Below are 13220 nucleotides of genomic sequence, written 5' to 3'. Positions count from 1 at the left end.
GGTATCAACCTTAGGGACTTGTGATCCCCGCAGCTGTACTAACTTTCAGACACCGACGCGATTGTCAAGAAGAAAATAGGATGCTTTTAGTCCTTTTTCTGAAAATAGTTCATCTACTTTTTAGATCGGTGATTTGAAACATACACATAATCTTAGCCAAAGCCCAAGGTAGAATCAGAAGTAGGAATGAAACTTGGCTTTGGTCCTTGTGTTAAGTTGCTGTGATGATCGGCTCTGACTGGTGGCAGTTTTGCAGGTTTCTCTCTGATGGTTGCATTCCATAGAACGCCTCTTCAGAAATTTGTCAAAGATAGAATTACTCACACACCCTAGCTGCCTTTATCAGCAGAGTTCTGGACAAACTTTTCACGGCACTGAACACATGATCTGGTTTGTCCTGCAGGTAGTTTTTTGTAGGGGAAAATGGGACCGTTTTGTTACACTGTCCTGTTCCTTTTTCTCAGTCTGGTAGTGGCACCAATGAAGAGCCTTCAGAATCTGTAACGAACGTCCTGGACCCGGCACAGCACATCCGTGTAAGATAATGGCCCAACAAGCAAACATCGGGGAGCTGCTCTCCATGCTGGACTCCTCCGTGCTGAGTGTGCGTGATGACGTCACGGCTGTCTTTAAAGAGAATCTCACTTCCGGTGAGCAAGACCATATTGTCTCCAGCTTATCTGCTAATCAGAGGAGATTGGTCTGGAGGGGACTAGGATGCTGCCGATGAATTCTGGTTTTCATCTTCTAAGGCGGGTATCCACACTTTTTTCAATGTTTTTCACCGAGGGCCATGTGCAGTAAAATACACAAACAGCCGGGCCACTCACTCGAGGTGAAGTACGTATTGCCTCACCTGGTTTATTTAAGTAAACTAAATATATTTTTGGAATTTGCTGCAGCCCAATTAACAATGGATTGTGGACCGCAGTTGGCCCCGCGGGCCGCAGTTTTGACACCCCTGTTCTAAGGAGTCTTTAAAACCACCAGTAAAGACCACACACTGCTGGATTCACTCTATATGTGGTTTCAGCTTTTAATTGTGGAAATATTCAAATACCCAAATATAGACATAAGAATACTAACTCCACAAACCCAGCGCCAACGTTTCTGCCATTCTTTTTTCTTACCTCCCGGACGCTCTCCCACCCAATGTCTTAAAGCAAATCCCAGATATGTCATTTTACTGTAAATCAAATATGTGATTTTTAATATGAAAAATGCTTAACCTTTCTTTAATTGGAGGAATACAAATTTAAATAGTACCCTTTTTTGCTTACCAGGTTGGTAAAAAAAAATCAGATGTTGATCATAGAAATGGATGGTGTTAGCAGGAGAATGTATTGCTTAACCTTTTGGGAGTATCTATCCTCAGTTCAAAAGCATGTACCATCTGGCTCACTCGTAAGAATCTATTTCATTGTAGCCTTAAATGAAGTACAGTGAAAAATTGGAAAAAGCCAACTGCCCTTCAGTAGATGGATGGTTAAATTATGTGAGAAGAGGTCAAGAAGGTCATAGGTGCTGCCATGGGAAGGTGTCTGCAGCACCTTGTTAAGGGGAAAACACACACACAGGCTATGGGCGTATGGACGTGGGACTGTGTGTGCGCGCATGTGCGTGCGAGATTATGCAGCAGGAAAAGATTTGAAAGGACACGTACCAAACTCAAGGGTGTTTTCTGCAGAGTGGCTTGGGAGGCAGATGGTAAGGGGAGTCTCACTTTTCTTTCATGTGTTTTCTTATAGTCCGAATTGTTAACAATAGGCACAAATTATTTTTGTAAATAAAAAAGGTAGTGTTTCATGTGCTTTTATGGATATTTAGGCAAATCAACTTGGTATTATCCTATTGTTAAACCTAAATTAATGTAAGGAGGCAGAAATATAATGCTTCATAAAACTTTGGGTAGCATCTAAAGAAACACATTCTGGATTTTGTGACAGGCAGCTATTTGCGGGAAGTTTAGAATGTTAAAGGAAATGACTGTTATCGACTGCCCTTTTCTTTATTCAGACCGTGGTCCGATGCTTGTAAACACCTTGGTGGATTATTACCTGGAAACCAATTCTCAACCGGTATTGCAGATCCTGACTACCTTGCAAGAGCCACACGACAAGGTAACTGCTGGCACGTACTGTAAGGCATTCAACACCGTTTCCACAAGTAGTGCGGCAGCGTCCATGCAAACCCACTGTGCAGTCCGCCCAGGGCTTACTCCTGCCACCTGTGTGTGCCATAGAGGATGTTGTTATAACCACATGTAAAAACAGTTTGCAGGACCTGTGTTTCCTGAAAAGTTTACAAAATAAAACATTTCAGAGGCTTTTGAAGCTCTTGCTGTTTAAAGCAATCCTGTAATCCCAATACTATGACTGCAATGACAATTGGGTCCATAAGGCACCTCTCTTTGAAGCCATAAACTTTTAATCAATATGGGAAAGTGTGTAAGTGCAGGTAACTAATGGGGCTCCTTGACAAGCTCCGTTGCCCGGCACAAGGCCCTTGGACGGTTCCTTCTGTTTTGTTTTTGCTCTTATTTCTGTTGGTGGTAAATAGCCAACAAGGCACTGTAGTGGCAGACTGGGGAGGTCTAGAGTTCACGTGCCAGTGACGTGACTCCGATTTGAAGGCCTTGCCATTGGCTGCCTCTTACGGGACATCCTGTTTGATTTTTACTCTGGGCTGAGTTTTAACTTCTGCTCCTACCTGATTTATATTTGGGGCCAATCATGTGGGCAATCAGTCGCCGCTTCCAGCGGGATCCCCTCACAGCTTCCACCCACCACACAGGCTGGAGCCCAGTGGTTATGGTTACCAGTGGCCTGCTGGGACTTCAGAGCGGGTGTCCTTCCACAGGCAGGCCTGTGTAAGGAGATCCTTTCTCAGGAATTGCAAACTGGCTGCCCTCTCAGGCCAAATGCAACACTGCTGTTTTCCCACGTGGTTTATAAAACCTTGACTTTGACCTCTTTACCTGCATGACCTTTAACTTCACATCAGAGGGAAGACTTGTGGGACTGGAGTACCTCACTGCTGGTTATTTGTGTGAACCTCAGACATTCATAGGAGGATTTCCCTGGGTTCCCTTGACCCCCACCCCCAGCTTTATTGAGACATATTTCCTTGTTCTTTCACATTTTTAGCACCTCTTGGACAAAATGAATGAGTACGTGGGCAAAGCCGCCTCTCGGTTATCCACCCTCTCCCTGCTGGGGCACGTCATAAGGCTGCAGCCATCTTGGAAGCATAAGCTCTCTCAAGCACCTCTTTTGCCTTCTTTACTAAAATGTCTCAAGGTATGGTGTTATAAGGATTTCAACGAAATGACTGTGAATATCGTTTCTGAAATGTCCAGTAGTTTAAAGCAAGCAAGCTAGGTTTTAACTTTACGAGTTGGAAAACTCCTAGGCATTTGGCTTTTCTCACTCAACACCAGAGTTGGGATTTAGCGGGCACATTCTCAGTGCGTCACTGTGACTGTCGGCTATCTTTTGTCCAAGCACAAACGATACCATTGCAGTCAGATCGGTTCAACATTTCATTGTCCCAGCCCTCTCCGATTTCATCATCGTCTAGCTTTCCCTCAGTTAAAAATACGCTGGTTTGTCTTGGGGGAAGCCCCATTTCTAAGTTCCCTCTTAGCTAACAGAAACAGGGCTAACAGGCTCTTAACCATTTAGGAGCATGTCTGGTTGCAGCTCTAATGAAGGTGCCTACTGAGTTGCATTCTACTTTCCTGCACTAACCTTAGCACGTTTTTCTACATCGGGAGGCAAAGCCTAAATAGAACTTTAAAGTTTTCGTTTTGACAGTGGCTTCCTGAAATACTCAGGGCTATTTGCTTAATCTGTTTTAGTTCCTGGACTTGTTTTCTATCTATAAAATGAGAAAATGTGGTTAATATTAACTGCCTGCACCTCACCGAGACATGAAAATGTCCAGTAGTATTTGTTCCCGGATGGCAGTACCTTTGGGTTCATCTGATACAGCACCGTGCAAATTGATTTTTGTCTCTGCCAAAAGCATAACTGTTTTAGTATCCCTAGGAGGTGGGTTCCAAGGAGTCACAGCGGTGGGGGGTCACATAACGTGCACATAATGTTAAAAAACAGGAACAATTTTAAGAACCTAATTTTTTAAGCGAATGGCTTGATGAGAATGTAATTCAATTTGGAGTCACACCACTTAGTTCAGATTGCAAAACTACTTACCTTTTCCCAAAGGACAAGCCTTGAAAATCACTTGTGGACTATTACCCAAGCCTTCGGCTAGAATGTTATAAAATTCGGGTTAGTCCTTTTTACTGGAACTTGTGTATTCTTGATTCTCCTACCAATATTTTATGTTCTTACTAGATATCTGCCATAACAAAAGATACCGTGCTTGATGTAAAAACTAAACATATTTAAAACTTGATTTCCAGACGCATAGATTCCTTTTTCAATAGGAATAATGAATGCCTTAGCGTCTGTGGAAGTCTTTTGATTACTATCTTGTTTCTTAAATCTGAATTCCGGTTACTTGGCAAACATTCATGATTTAATTATGCGTCAGGTGAGCTGCTGTAGCTCGTCTAGTTGATTCATTATCCATTGGGTATTAAGTGTCTTTAATTAGCATAAAGTTATAGGACTTGATATTTCAACTGTAGCCATGGTCAGAGGTCACCGTACCTTCTTTTACTTGCTGATTTCTAAATACTGCCACAAAGGTGAGCCATGAAGTAGACTTGTTAGTGCTGTACTAATTTCTTCTTAAGTTGCAATCCTTTAAAGAGTAGTGGCATTACTTGTCAGTGTGTAGTGTTTTTTTAAATTGACTTTTAAAAGGTAACTATTTTAGGATTTAGTTGAATGAACAAAAGCAGCAGCATTCCTTTGTTCTGTTAAAAAGTGCCTTCTCGTCCTTCCTCCACGTGCGGTCAATGCGACATCCTCAGGCTTTGGGACTTGGGCGTCACCAAGCCAAGTTTAAGTTCCTCTCCCAGACGACGTTCTCCAGGGGCACGGAGCGGTCCTCGCAGACTCACTGTGGGGCTGGTCCTCAGTAGTTTTTCTGCTGAGCCTGTTTCAGTGTTGTCCCTCCAAATCCCTGAGGGATTTATGGGCAGGGAAGGGCGTCTGGACAGACCTCTCACTGGTGACCCCCTTGGTGTCTAGACCCTCCATGTGGTGTCACGCTGACCCCAGTGCCGCGCCTGACGCGTGTTTCTTCTGCAGACGGACACTGATGTCGTCGTGCTCACTACGGGCGTCTTAGTGCTGATAACTATGCTGCCAATGATCCCACAGTCAGGGAAGCAGCACCTTCACGACTTCTTTGACATTTTTGGCCGTCTTTCGTCATGGTGCCTCAAGAAACCAGGTAAAGCTCTGCTGTGTGCCTGTCACACCCCACCAGGTGAATGCTTCCATTATTGGCGAACAGGTCGTGAGCTGGAAGGGAAGGATGGGTTGGACTTGACAGCTGAGATGGGTGGTTGTCACTAGCCAGGTGAGGAAATGCCTGGGGTGCATCCTTCGGGGTCACAAATGGGCAGCATGACTATTGAGATCCCTTCGGGTCCTGTGGGCTTAAAGGATTCGTTCTCAGGCAGGATGTAGAATTTCCTGATTTTCAGTAAAGCGAAAAACAACTTCAGTCTATGCTGTAGCAGTCTAAGCGTGAGCTTGCGGACGTTTTTGCCCCCCGCCGGTCTGTTGGGGCAGAACATACACTTCTGGTTCTCAGAAGCCATTCAGTGCACATGGACGAGGAGGAGAAGGGAAAACGCAGGACGTGCTAATTAGCGTTCTCGTTTCCAGGGCAGTGGGATGTTTCTCCGTCTCGGCAGGTAGCACAGGTCTATCGGAACGATTCAGAAGCTAGACGCATGTGACATTCGGGATCTTGTGGTGATCCCAGCATGAAAGGATGGCGTGTGTGAGCCCTGTGGCTTCCAATGCAGGATGAAGTACAGCACAGGCTCATGTGACTTATTCAGTGGGCTCTTGTTGCGGCGAAGGGATGGTCTACCCATTGTACGAGGAGCTTTCTGTATACTGTGCACTTGGGGGTCTAGGGAAGGCGAGATTAACTCAGTTTTCTTTCTCCCACTTTTAGCTCTTTAAGCTAATTTCAGGAGAAGAGTTTTTTTCACTCTAATTACAAATCTGCATAGCTAAAACTACATAGTGATTTTCAAAGGTTCTCATGCATTCATTCGTTCCCGAAATATTTGAATGCCTGTTGTGCACCAAGCTCAGTGCCAGGCACGAGGAGTACAGAGGTGGGTGCGACAGTGCCATTTTCAGGAACCAGATGCCCAGAGGGCAATGGGGAAGTGTAATTACCAATGTCAGGGAAAGCGAGTGACCCTCATGATACAGGCAGTTCAGTATTGTGAGACTGTCTGGGGTTCATTTTAAGGGCTGACTGGACAGCAGGGCAGAGGTTTGCTCAGTCAGAGCCTCATGGGTCATTCGGACTAGATTGGAGTTCGTCTGAAGGTAGGAGGGAGCCACTGGTGGGTTTCAGTAGGGGACTGGTGTGTCCGCACCTGCGCTTTAGAAAACCATTCTTGCTATCTTTGGAGCAAGGTGGGAATGTATGTAAGCCCAAAGTCAGGCTGGCTGCCTTGGGTTCATGTCTCTTCTGCACACACCCATCTCGTGTCCAGCCAAGAGTCTCCTCTCAATGGTTTTCTATTTTAGGCCACGTGACAGAAATCTACCTTGTCCATCTCCACGCCAGTGTGTATGCGCTCTTTCATCGCCTCTATGGAATGTACCCTTGCAACTTTGTCTCCTTTCTGCGATCTCACTACAGTATGAAGGAGAACTTGGAGACTTTTGAGGAAGTGGTCAAGGTAAGCGAGAACCACTCATTTATTTGATACTGTGTAGACAGGCTGCATTGATGACTTTTGTATTAAATGGTAGACAGGAATTTTGAAAAGAAGTTCCGCTGCCCCCTTCCCAGGCCCCCCCGCCCCCCAGCCCTAGGCAACCACTGATCCACTTTCTGCCTTTGTAGACTTGCCTATTGTGAAGATTTCACATAAATGGAACCGTAATGTATGCTCTTTGTGACTGGCTTCTTTCATTTAACAGTGTTTCAGGGTCCATCCATGTGATAGCTCGTATGAGTACTTCATTCCTTTTTATTGTCAGAGAGTAATTCCGTTGTAGGGAGATACCACAGAAATTCAGCCTTTTATAATTTGTCAACCCAAACTCTTCTAGCCAATGATGGAGCATGTGCGAATTCATCCGGAATTAGTGACTGGATCCAAGGACCATGAACTGGACCCTCGGAGGTATGGAAACTGTAGTGACACAGCATTTTAGAGAATCTCATGGGAGATTGAAAGTGTGGTCCAGCAATTGCCCCTCTGGGGCCTTATTTGGGAATACAGGTTCTTCTGCTCACAGAATCATTCCATTTTGAAGGACTTGTGCAGTGAAAATGTTCCTTTTTTCCATTGTCTCTGGCTTTTTTCTAGAACTCCTAGTTTTCAAATTAGGAGATCTTGGAGTGGTTCTCTGTTTTTCTTTGTTCTCCTGTTTTTTTCTCTCTGGCCTTTTCTATTTCCTGAAGATGTTCTTATCTTTAGTTTTTAATCTTTCATTATAGTTTCATTTCTATCACCATGTTTTCAACACCTAAGAGCTCTTTAGTTCTCTGAATGTTCCTTTTTTTTTATAGTAGCCAGTTTCTGTTTCATGGATACAAGCTCTCATATCTTTAAGAATGTTGTAGTTGGGTTTTTTTAGTGGTTTTGGGAGGTTGTACAATTGGATGTGTATGTTCAGTCTACTCGATTAACTTAGAAGCCTCCTGGGACAACCTCCAGAACTTCCCTCACTTTGATTGGCAGAGGTTATCTGGCTTTTGAAGAAAGCTCTAACACAAAAGATAAGAGACCAATGTAAAGAAGAGAAAAGGGAGCTAGAAACTGATAATACAGAGAGCAGAGGAAAACGTCTGTAGTAGCTACAGAGATGAAGTATTTGTACATATATACGAAGGTCAGGATACCACAGAAGGGGACAGTCAGACTAAAGAAAGAACAATTGAAAAATGAAAAAATCATATACATAAAAAACATTTCAGTAAAAGAATTGGAAGATAAAACCTAGAATGTCTCAGAAAGCATAATCAAAGGCTCAAAATAAGTAATATGGGAAGAAGGATGAGAAATTTCAAATAATCAGTGCAGGAAGCCCAACACGCAATAACAAAGAGTTTTAAAAAGAGAGGAGAAAGCTTTGGTGGGGGAAGAAATTGTGAGAGAAATAATAGAAGAAAATTTCTAATACAAGTACAAATAATACAAGAAAACACATAATGCAATCATTGGAAGATATAACTTTCCAGATTGAAGGGGCTTACTTAGTGAATGAGAAAGAATGCTGCTAAGTCTCAATCCTGTGAAATTTGAAACTTAGGGATAAACCTTTTAGAGAGAGAAAAGACTGAAACAGTAAGGATCAGAAATCAGAATGGTGTTAGTTTCTGAAACACCTTCAAAACTGAGAGAGGGGGATTTTCAACTTACAATTCTATACCCAGCCAAATTGCCTATCAAGTATGAGACATTTTTAGATACGGGACTCAAATTTATCTCATAGACGCTCTCTCAGCTAAGCACTGGAACGTGCGTTTCACTGAAACGAGAGTAAAATCAAGGAAGACTCAGAGTCCAGGAAACAGTGCACCTGACTTAGGATTGTGGTCCAGGGGAGTCTGGGGTAACACTGTGTGGCATTGCTGAGAACAAGTAGTCCAGACTGAAGTGGGGGTGAGAGGGCCCCAGCAGGAGGCTCTTTAGGGAGGGGGTGATTAATCCGGGAGGCTATTTGCGTTTCATTATGTAAAGATTGCATTACGCATTATTTCAGAGCTGTTAGAGTAAGTTTAAGAAGAATTAGAAATGGAGATACAGAAGACTGAGGAAAAGGAGCAGAAAAATTCATACTCCAGGACAAACTAAATCAAGAAAAAAAGGGAATATTGTGGTAGTATGACTTTGGCTCAGTCCTGAATAGTACTTATGTAGTCACAGTAATGGTTGAAAATCAATTTTGAAAAAGAATAAAACAATGATATGTTTGAGAGCATTGGGAAGGAGGGAAAGGGATATGTGAGAGTGACCTATGTCCTCACTTACCGAAATTATATCGTCTAAGAGAAAGTAAGTTGATAGTGGAGCAGGTAAATGTTATGTTAATTGATAGGACTTTTTAGAACATTTGGCAAATACTGAAGTGTCAGGGAAAAGAAACCATCACCCAAAACTTCAGGTCTTTTCATTTGAATTCTTAGTGTGGTCATATCTCTATTTATGGACATATCTCTGAGTAGTTTTGTATCCTTTATTCATGTAGGATCATATCCTGAGCATTTTATGTCATTTGATCTTTGAAACCATGATTTTTAAAACCAACTTCAGTAAGAGGTACTGTAGATACAATAAAATTAATCAATTTTATTAAGTTTTGACCAAAGTCACCATCACGGTAAAAGAATGTTTCATTGCCCAGAAAGTCCTCCTTGCCCTCTGTCGGGCCCCCTCACTGTGGCAGCCATTGGTCTGCTGAAAGCTTTTTCATGGTGTGTAATCATTTTTCTTCCGTAGAATATAGCTGTTTGGTTGGACTTTGGGTTTTATGCTTCTTCTTTTTCTGTTACAAGCTGTGCTGGTCATTGTACATCTTGATGTACATCTGTTTCCATAGGCTAAGTTCTTCGAAGTGGAGCTGTGGATCCTATAACAGGAATTTTTAGACAATTCCTTACATGTCATCGTGGGCTTTCTCACTATATTTGTGGTCTAGGGATGGGTTAGAATCCCAAGGCTTTGGTAGGAAACCTTAAATCAGCCTCAGCTACCTGGCAGTTTCTGGGTCTCCCTGTTCTTTGATTACCTTCATTCCAAAGGGGATTTTCTCCTGGTGATTCACTGTTCTGCATAGTTCGTTTCTGTTTTGAGGCTAGACCTAGTCTCTCGTTGATGAAGTTATCGGATTAGTTTCTGATAACTTGCTATAACCATTTGAAATAGGGATGTTACAGGTTTGTGACATGAATAGCTAATTTCTTTCTTTGGTAGTACTAATTAGTACTAATTAATATATGGGCTGGCGTGGTTCTGCCTTGATCTGTGCTAACCTTAGGTCAGCGCTGGCATTGAATTAGCACTCTTATGTATTTGACTATTTGATTAAATGGATTACAACGTGCATTTCTTGACTTTCATTGCCTTTTCCAGGTGGAAGAAATTAGAAACACATGATGTTGTGATAGAGTGTGCCAAAATCTCTCTGGACCCTACAGAAGCCTCCTATGAAGATGGCTATTCTGTGTCTCACCAAAACTCAGCCCGCTTTCCTCATCGTTCAGCCGATGTCACCACAAGCCCTTATGTTGACACACAGAATAGCTATGGTAAAAACTGACTTTGGTACTTATCTGCTTTATCACTTTGTCTCTGGAAAGCATTGTTTATTTTTGTTGATTTTATTTTCTTTTCCTAGAATAAGACTTAGTTCAGCTCCTAGGAGCTGTTTCCCAAATATTTAAAATTTAAATTTACCTCCATTTGCTTCTGATGAATTCCTCCTTTGAGTTGAATTTAGTCCCATGCCCTTGGTCTCCTCCCTGATCCTATGCCAACACACGTGGATATGCCTTCAGTGCTTAAAAAAGAAAATGGATTAAAAGATTTGACTTGTGGGCTCCCCCAACTGAGGGAACCTTTCTGCTTTTCAGACACGTCCAGTGAGGCCGTGTGGGCTGTAGAACTCACACAGTGTGAGCCAGCGTGGACAGTTTAGAGCTGCATTCAGAGAAATGTCCAGGCTTCCCTGCAGGCAGCACCCACTGAAGTTGTCCAGTGTGTGCCTATTCAAGTGGTCCTGAATCTTAACTGGACAGCAAACCTGACTGAGCTTTGTCTAGAGAACCTTGTGAATGTGACTTTGTCTTCAGGGGTGGCAGGAGTCCCCTTGGGTTTTTTCAGTACAGAGAACTGAATCGAACTGAATCTAACTGACGGGTCTAGAGGCCCATACTGGTGGTGGGAGTCAGCAGACCCCTCACTCAGCCCGTGCGCTCTTTCCCTTTCATTTTAGGGAGTGCTGCCTCCACCCCTTACTGCACGTCCCGGTTGACGTCGTTCAGCTCACCAGGGCAGCTGCCTCCGACTCTGAGCGCCCCGTCGACACGGCCGTTAACTGAACCTCCACAAGTATGGTGTCAAATAGTGCCTGCTTTCTCCTCTGCCTGCTGCTGAAGCTGACCATTGGGTCAGAATTGAGCGTATGGTCTGGGAAAATCTCACACTGCTCATTTCCAAAGGAGTCATTCTTAAGGATATGTGATATTAACAAAGGCCACTTGGGTTTCTCTCGGCATCTAGACTTACCAAAGGGGATTTGTCTCTTTGTAAAGCTTTAGTAAGATACCTTTTTCCAGTTAACAGTGACCACTGGTCATGGTATAAACCGTGGGATGATACGGGATTCACTCCTCATTGCTGATACGCCTTATTGACTTCGCAGGCTACCTTTTGGAGCCCATCTGTGGTTTGTGGTATGACCACTCCTCCAACTTCCCCCGGAAATGTCCCACCTGATTTGTCACACCCTTACAGTAAAGTCTTCGGTACAACTGGTACGTGTGTCTTAGGTTGGGGTTGGTTGGTTAGTTGGGGCCTGCCTTTTGTGACTAGGAACTGTCTCTCAGAGCTAACAGTGAGTTTGGGGGTCACTTGCAGCAGTGAACCCGTTTTTGACACTTCAAACCCTCGGGGGCTTTCAGAACATGTAAAGTGAACCTTAAAAAAAAGGCTGATTTCGATGCCCAGAAAGCAGCATTCCTTGCAGTAGCAGTTAGGCTGAAGATAATTTGGCCATTGTTCTACTAGTTAGGCTCAGTGCCTGTGTGTTCTGTTCTTATCTCTGAGCAGGTGGGAAAGGGACTCCTCTGGGAACCCCGGCGACCTCACCCCCTCCAGCCCCGCTCTGCCACTCGGATGACTCCGTGCACATTTCACCCCCGCAGGCCACAGCCGCACCCCCCAGGAAGGTATGCTCGGCCCGTCTGTGCCCCTCTGCCAAGCACTGACCCGCTGGCAGACTCACCTGGGGAAGCCTGTTATGCCAGAGAGAATTCTGCCCTAAAATGGGACGGTTGGAAGCAGAACTATTGAAAATAGACTAATCAGCGGCTCTCAAAGTGTGATCTGCCAACCCCAGGGGTCCCGAGACCCTTGCAGGGAACCCACTAGGTTGGGACTGCTTTCGTGGTAATGCTAAGCTGTTCTTTGTCCTTGGACTGTGTTGGCATTTGCACTCGTGCTACAGAAACAATGGTGGGTAAATGGCTGGCCCCTTAGCACGAATCGAGGCGTACACCCAACTCCGGTGGTGGGCACTGCATCCTTCTTCCTTGATGTGCTCTTTCAGTTTGAAAGAAGAAAACAAAACCAAAAACCTAACTTAAGAGTGTTCTGTAGAAAAAAGCAGTAAAAGTTACTAATTTTACGAAGTCTTGGCTCTTGAGAACGTGTATGTGTAACATTCTCTGTGATAAAAAAGGAAATATACACAAAGCACTTTATTGCATTCCAAAGTGTGGTGGAAATCTCAAGCACTTGTGCGATTGTCTGAGCTGAGAGGCGACCTGGCTGCTTTCTTTCATGGAGCACCGCACACACTACGGTTCTTCAGGCCGGAGTCAGTAGCAGGCAGTTTCTCAGGACTGTAACCTTTAAGAAATTACCCCTTCTCCAGTTTGAGTGTAATATCAAAGACGGTTCTCCACAGTTAGCTGAAAAGTCTGTTAATATACGTTTACTTCTTACAACTACGTATCTGTGGGGCCCAGAATTTTCTTCATATACTTTATCCAAAACAACATACTGCAACAGATGGAATACAGAGGCAGACGTGAGAATCCAGCTTTCTTCCATTAAGCCAGATGTTAAAGAGATTGCAAAAATAGAAAACAGCTCCACTCTTCTCACTAAGTTATTTTTATTTTGGGAAATACAAATATTTTTCAGAAAAATATGTTATTTATATTTACATGTAATGGGTATGTTATTTTTAAGTGAATCAATGAGTATTTTAAAATGTGTTTTAATTTCTAATACAGTAACTAGCAAGAGATATAGCTGCATAAATAAAAGCTCTTGGGAGCCTCAATAATTTTTAAGAATATGAAGACATCCT

At 43.5% G+C, this 13220-nt stretch overlaps 1 protein-coding gene across 6 annotated transcripts in view; it reads left to right on the top strand.

Moving 5' to 3' along the window:
• The window catches only part of TSC1 (TSC complex subunit 1), a 43009-nt gene that overhangs the window by 15025 nt on the left and 14764 nt on the right, over positions 1-13220 (top strand). For all 6 annotated transcript variants that reach the window (XM_074331243.1, XM_019728923.2, XM_019728925.2 and 3 more), the window contains exons 3-12: positions 465-650; positions 2017-2120; positions 3147-3299; positions 5223-5367; positions 6696-6850; positions 7227-7300; positions 10256-10431; positions 11118-11233; positions 11547-11658; positions 11954-12072. In XM_074331243.1, the coding sequence (XP_074187344.1) occupies positions 545-650; positions 2017-2120; positions 3147-3299; positions 5223-5367; positions 6696-6850; positions 7227-7300; positions 10256-10431; positions 11118-11233; positions 11547-11658; positions 11954-12072 (1260 nt within the window). In that variant the 5' untranslated portion in view covers positions 465-544. The remainder of the gene's footprint in view (positions 1-464; positions 651-2016; positions 2121-3146; positions 3300-5222; positions 5368-6695; positions 6851-7226; positions 7301-10255; positions 10432-11117; positions 11234-11546; positions 11659-11953; positions 12073-13220) is intronic.

The sequence above is a fragment of the Rhinolophus sinicus genome, linkage group LG04, assembly GCF_036562045.2.
Source record: "Rhinolophus sinicus isolate RSC01 linkage group LG04, ASM3656204v1, whole genome shotgun sequence".
NCBI classification, from domain to species: domain Eukaryota; kingdom Metazoa; phylum Chordata; class Mammalia; order Chiroptera; family Rhinolophidae; genus Rhinolophus; species Rhinolophus sinicus.
Note: the sequence above shows the minus strand (reverse complement) of the source record. Positions and strands in the feature narration are given on the sequence as shown.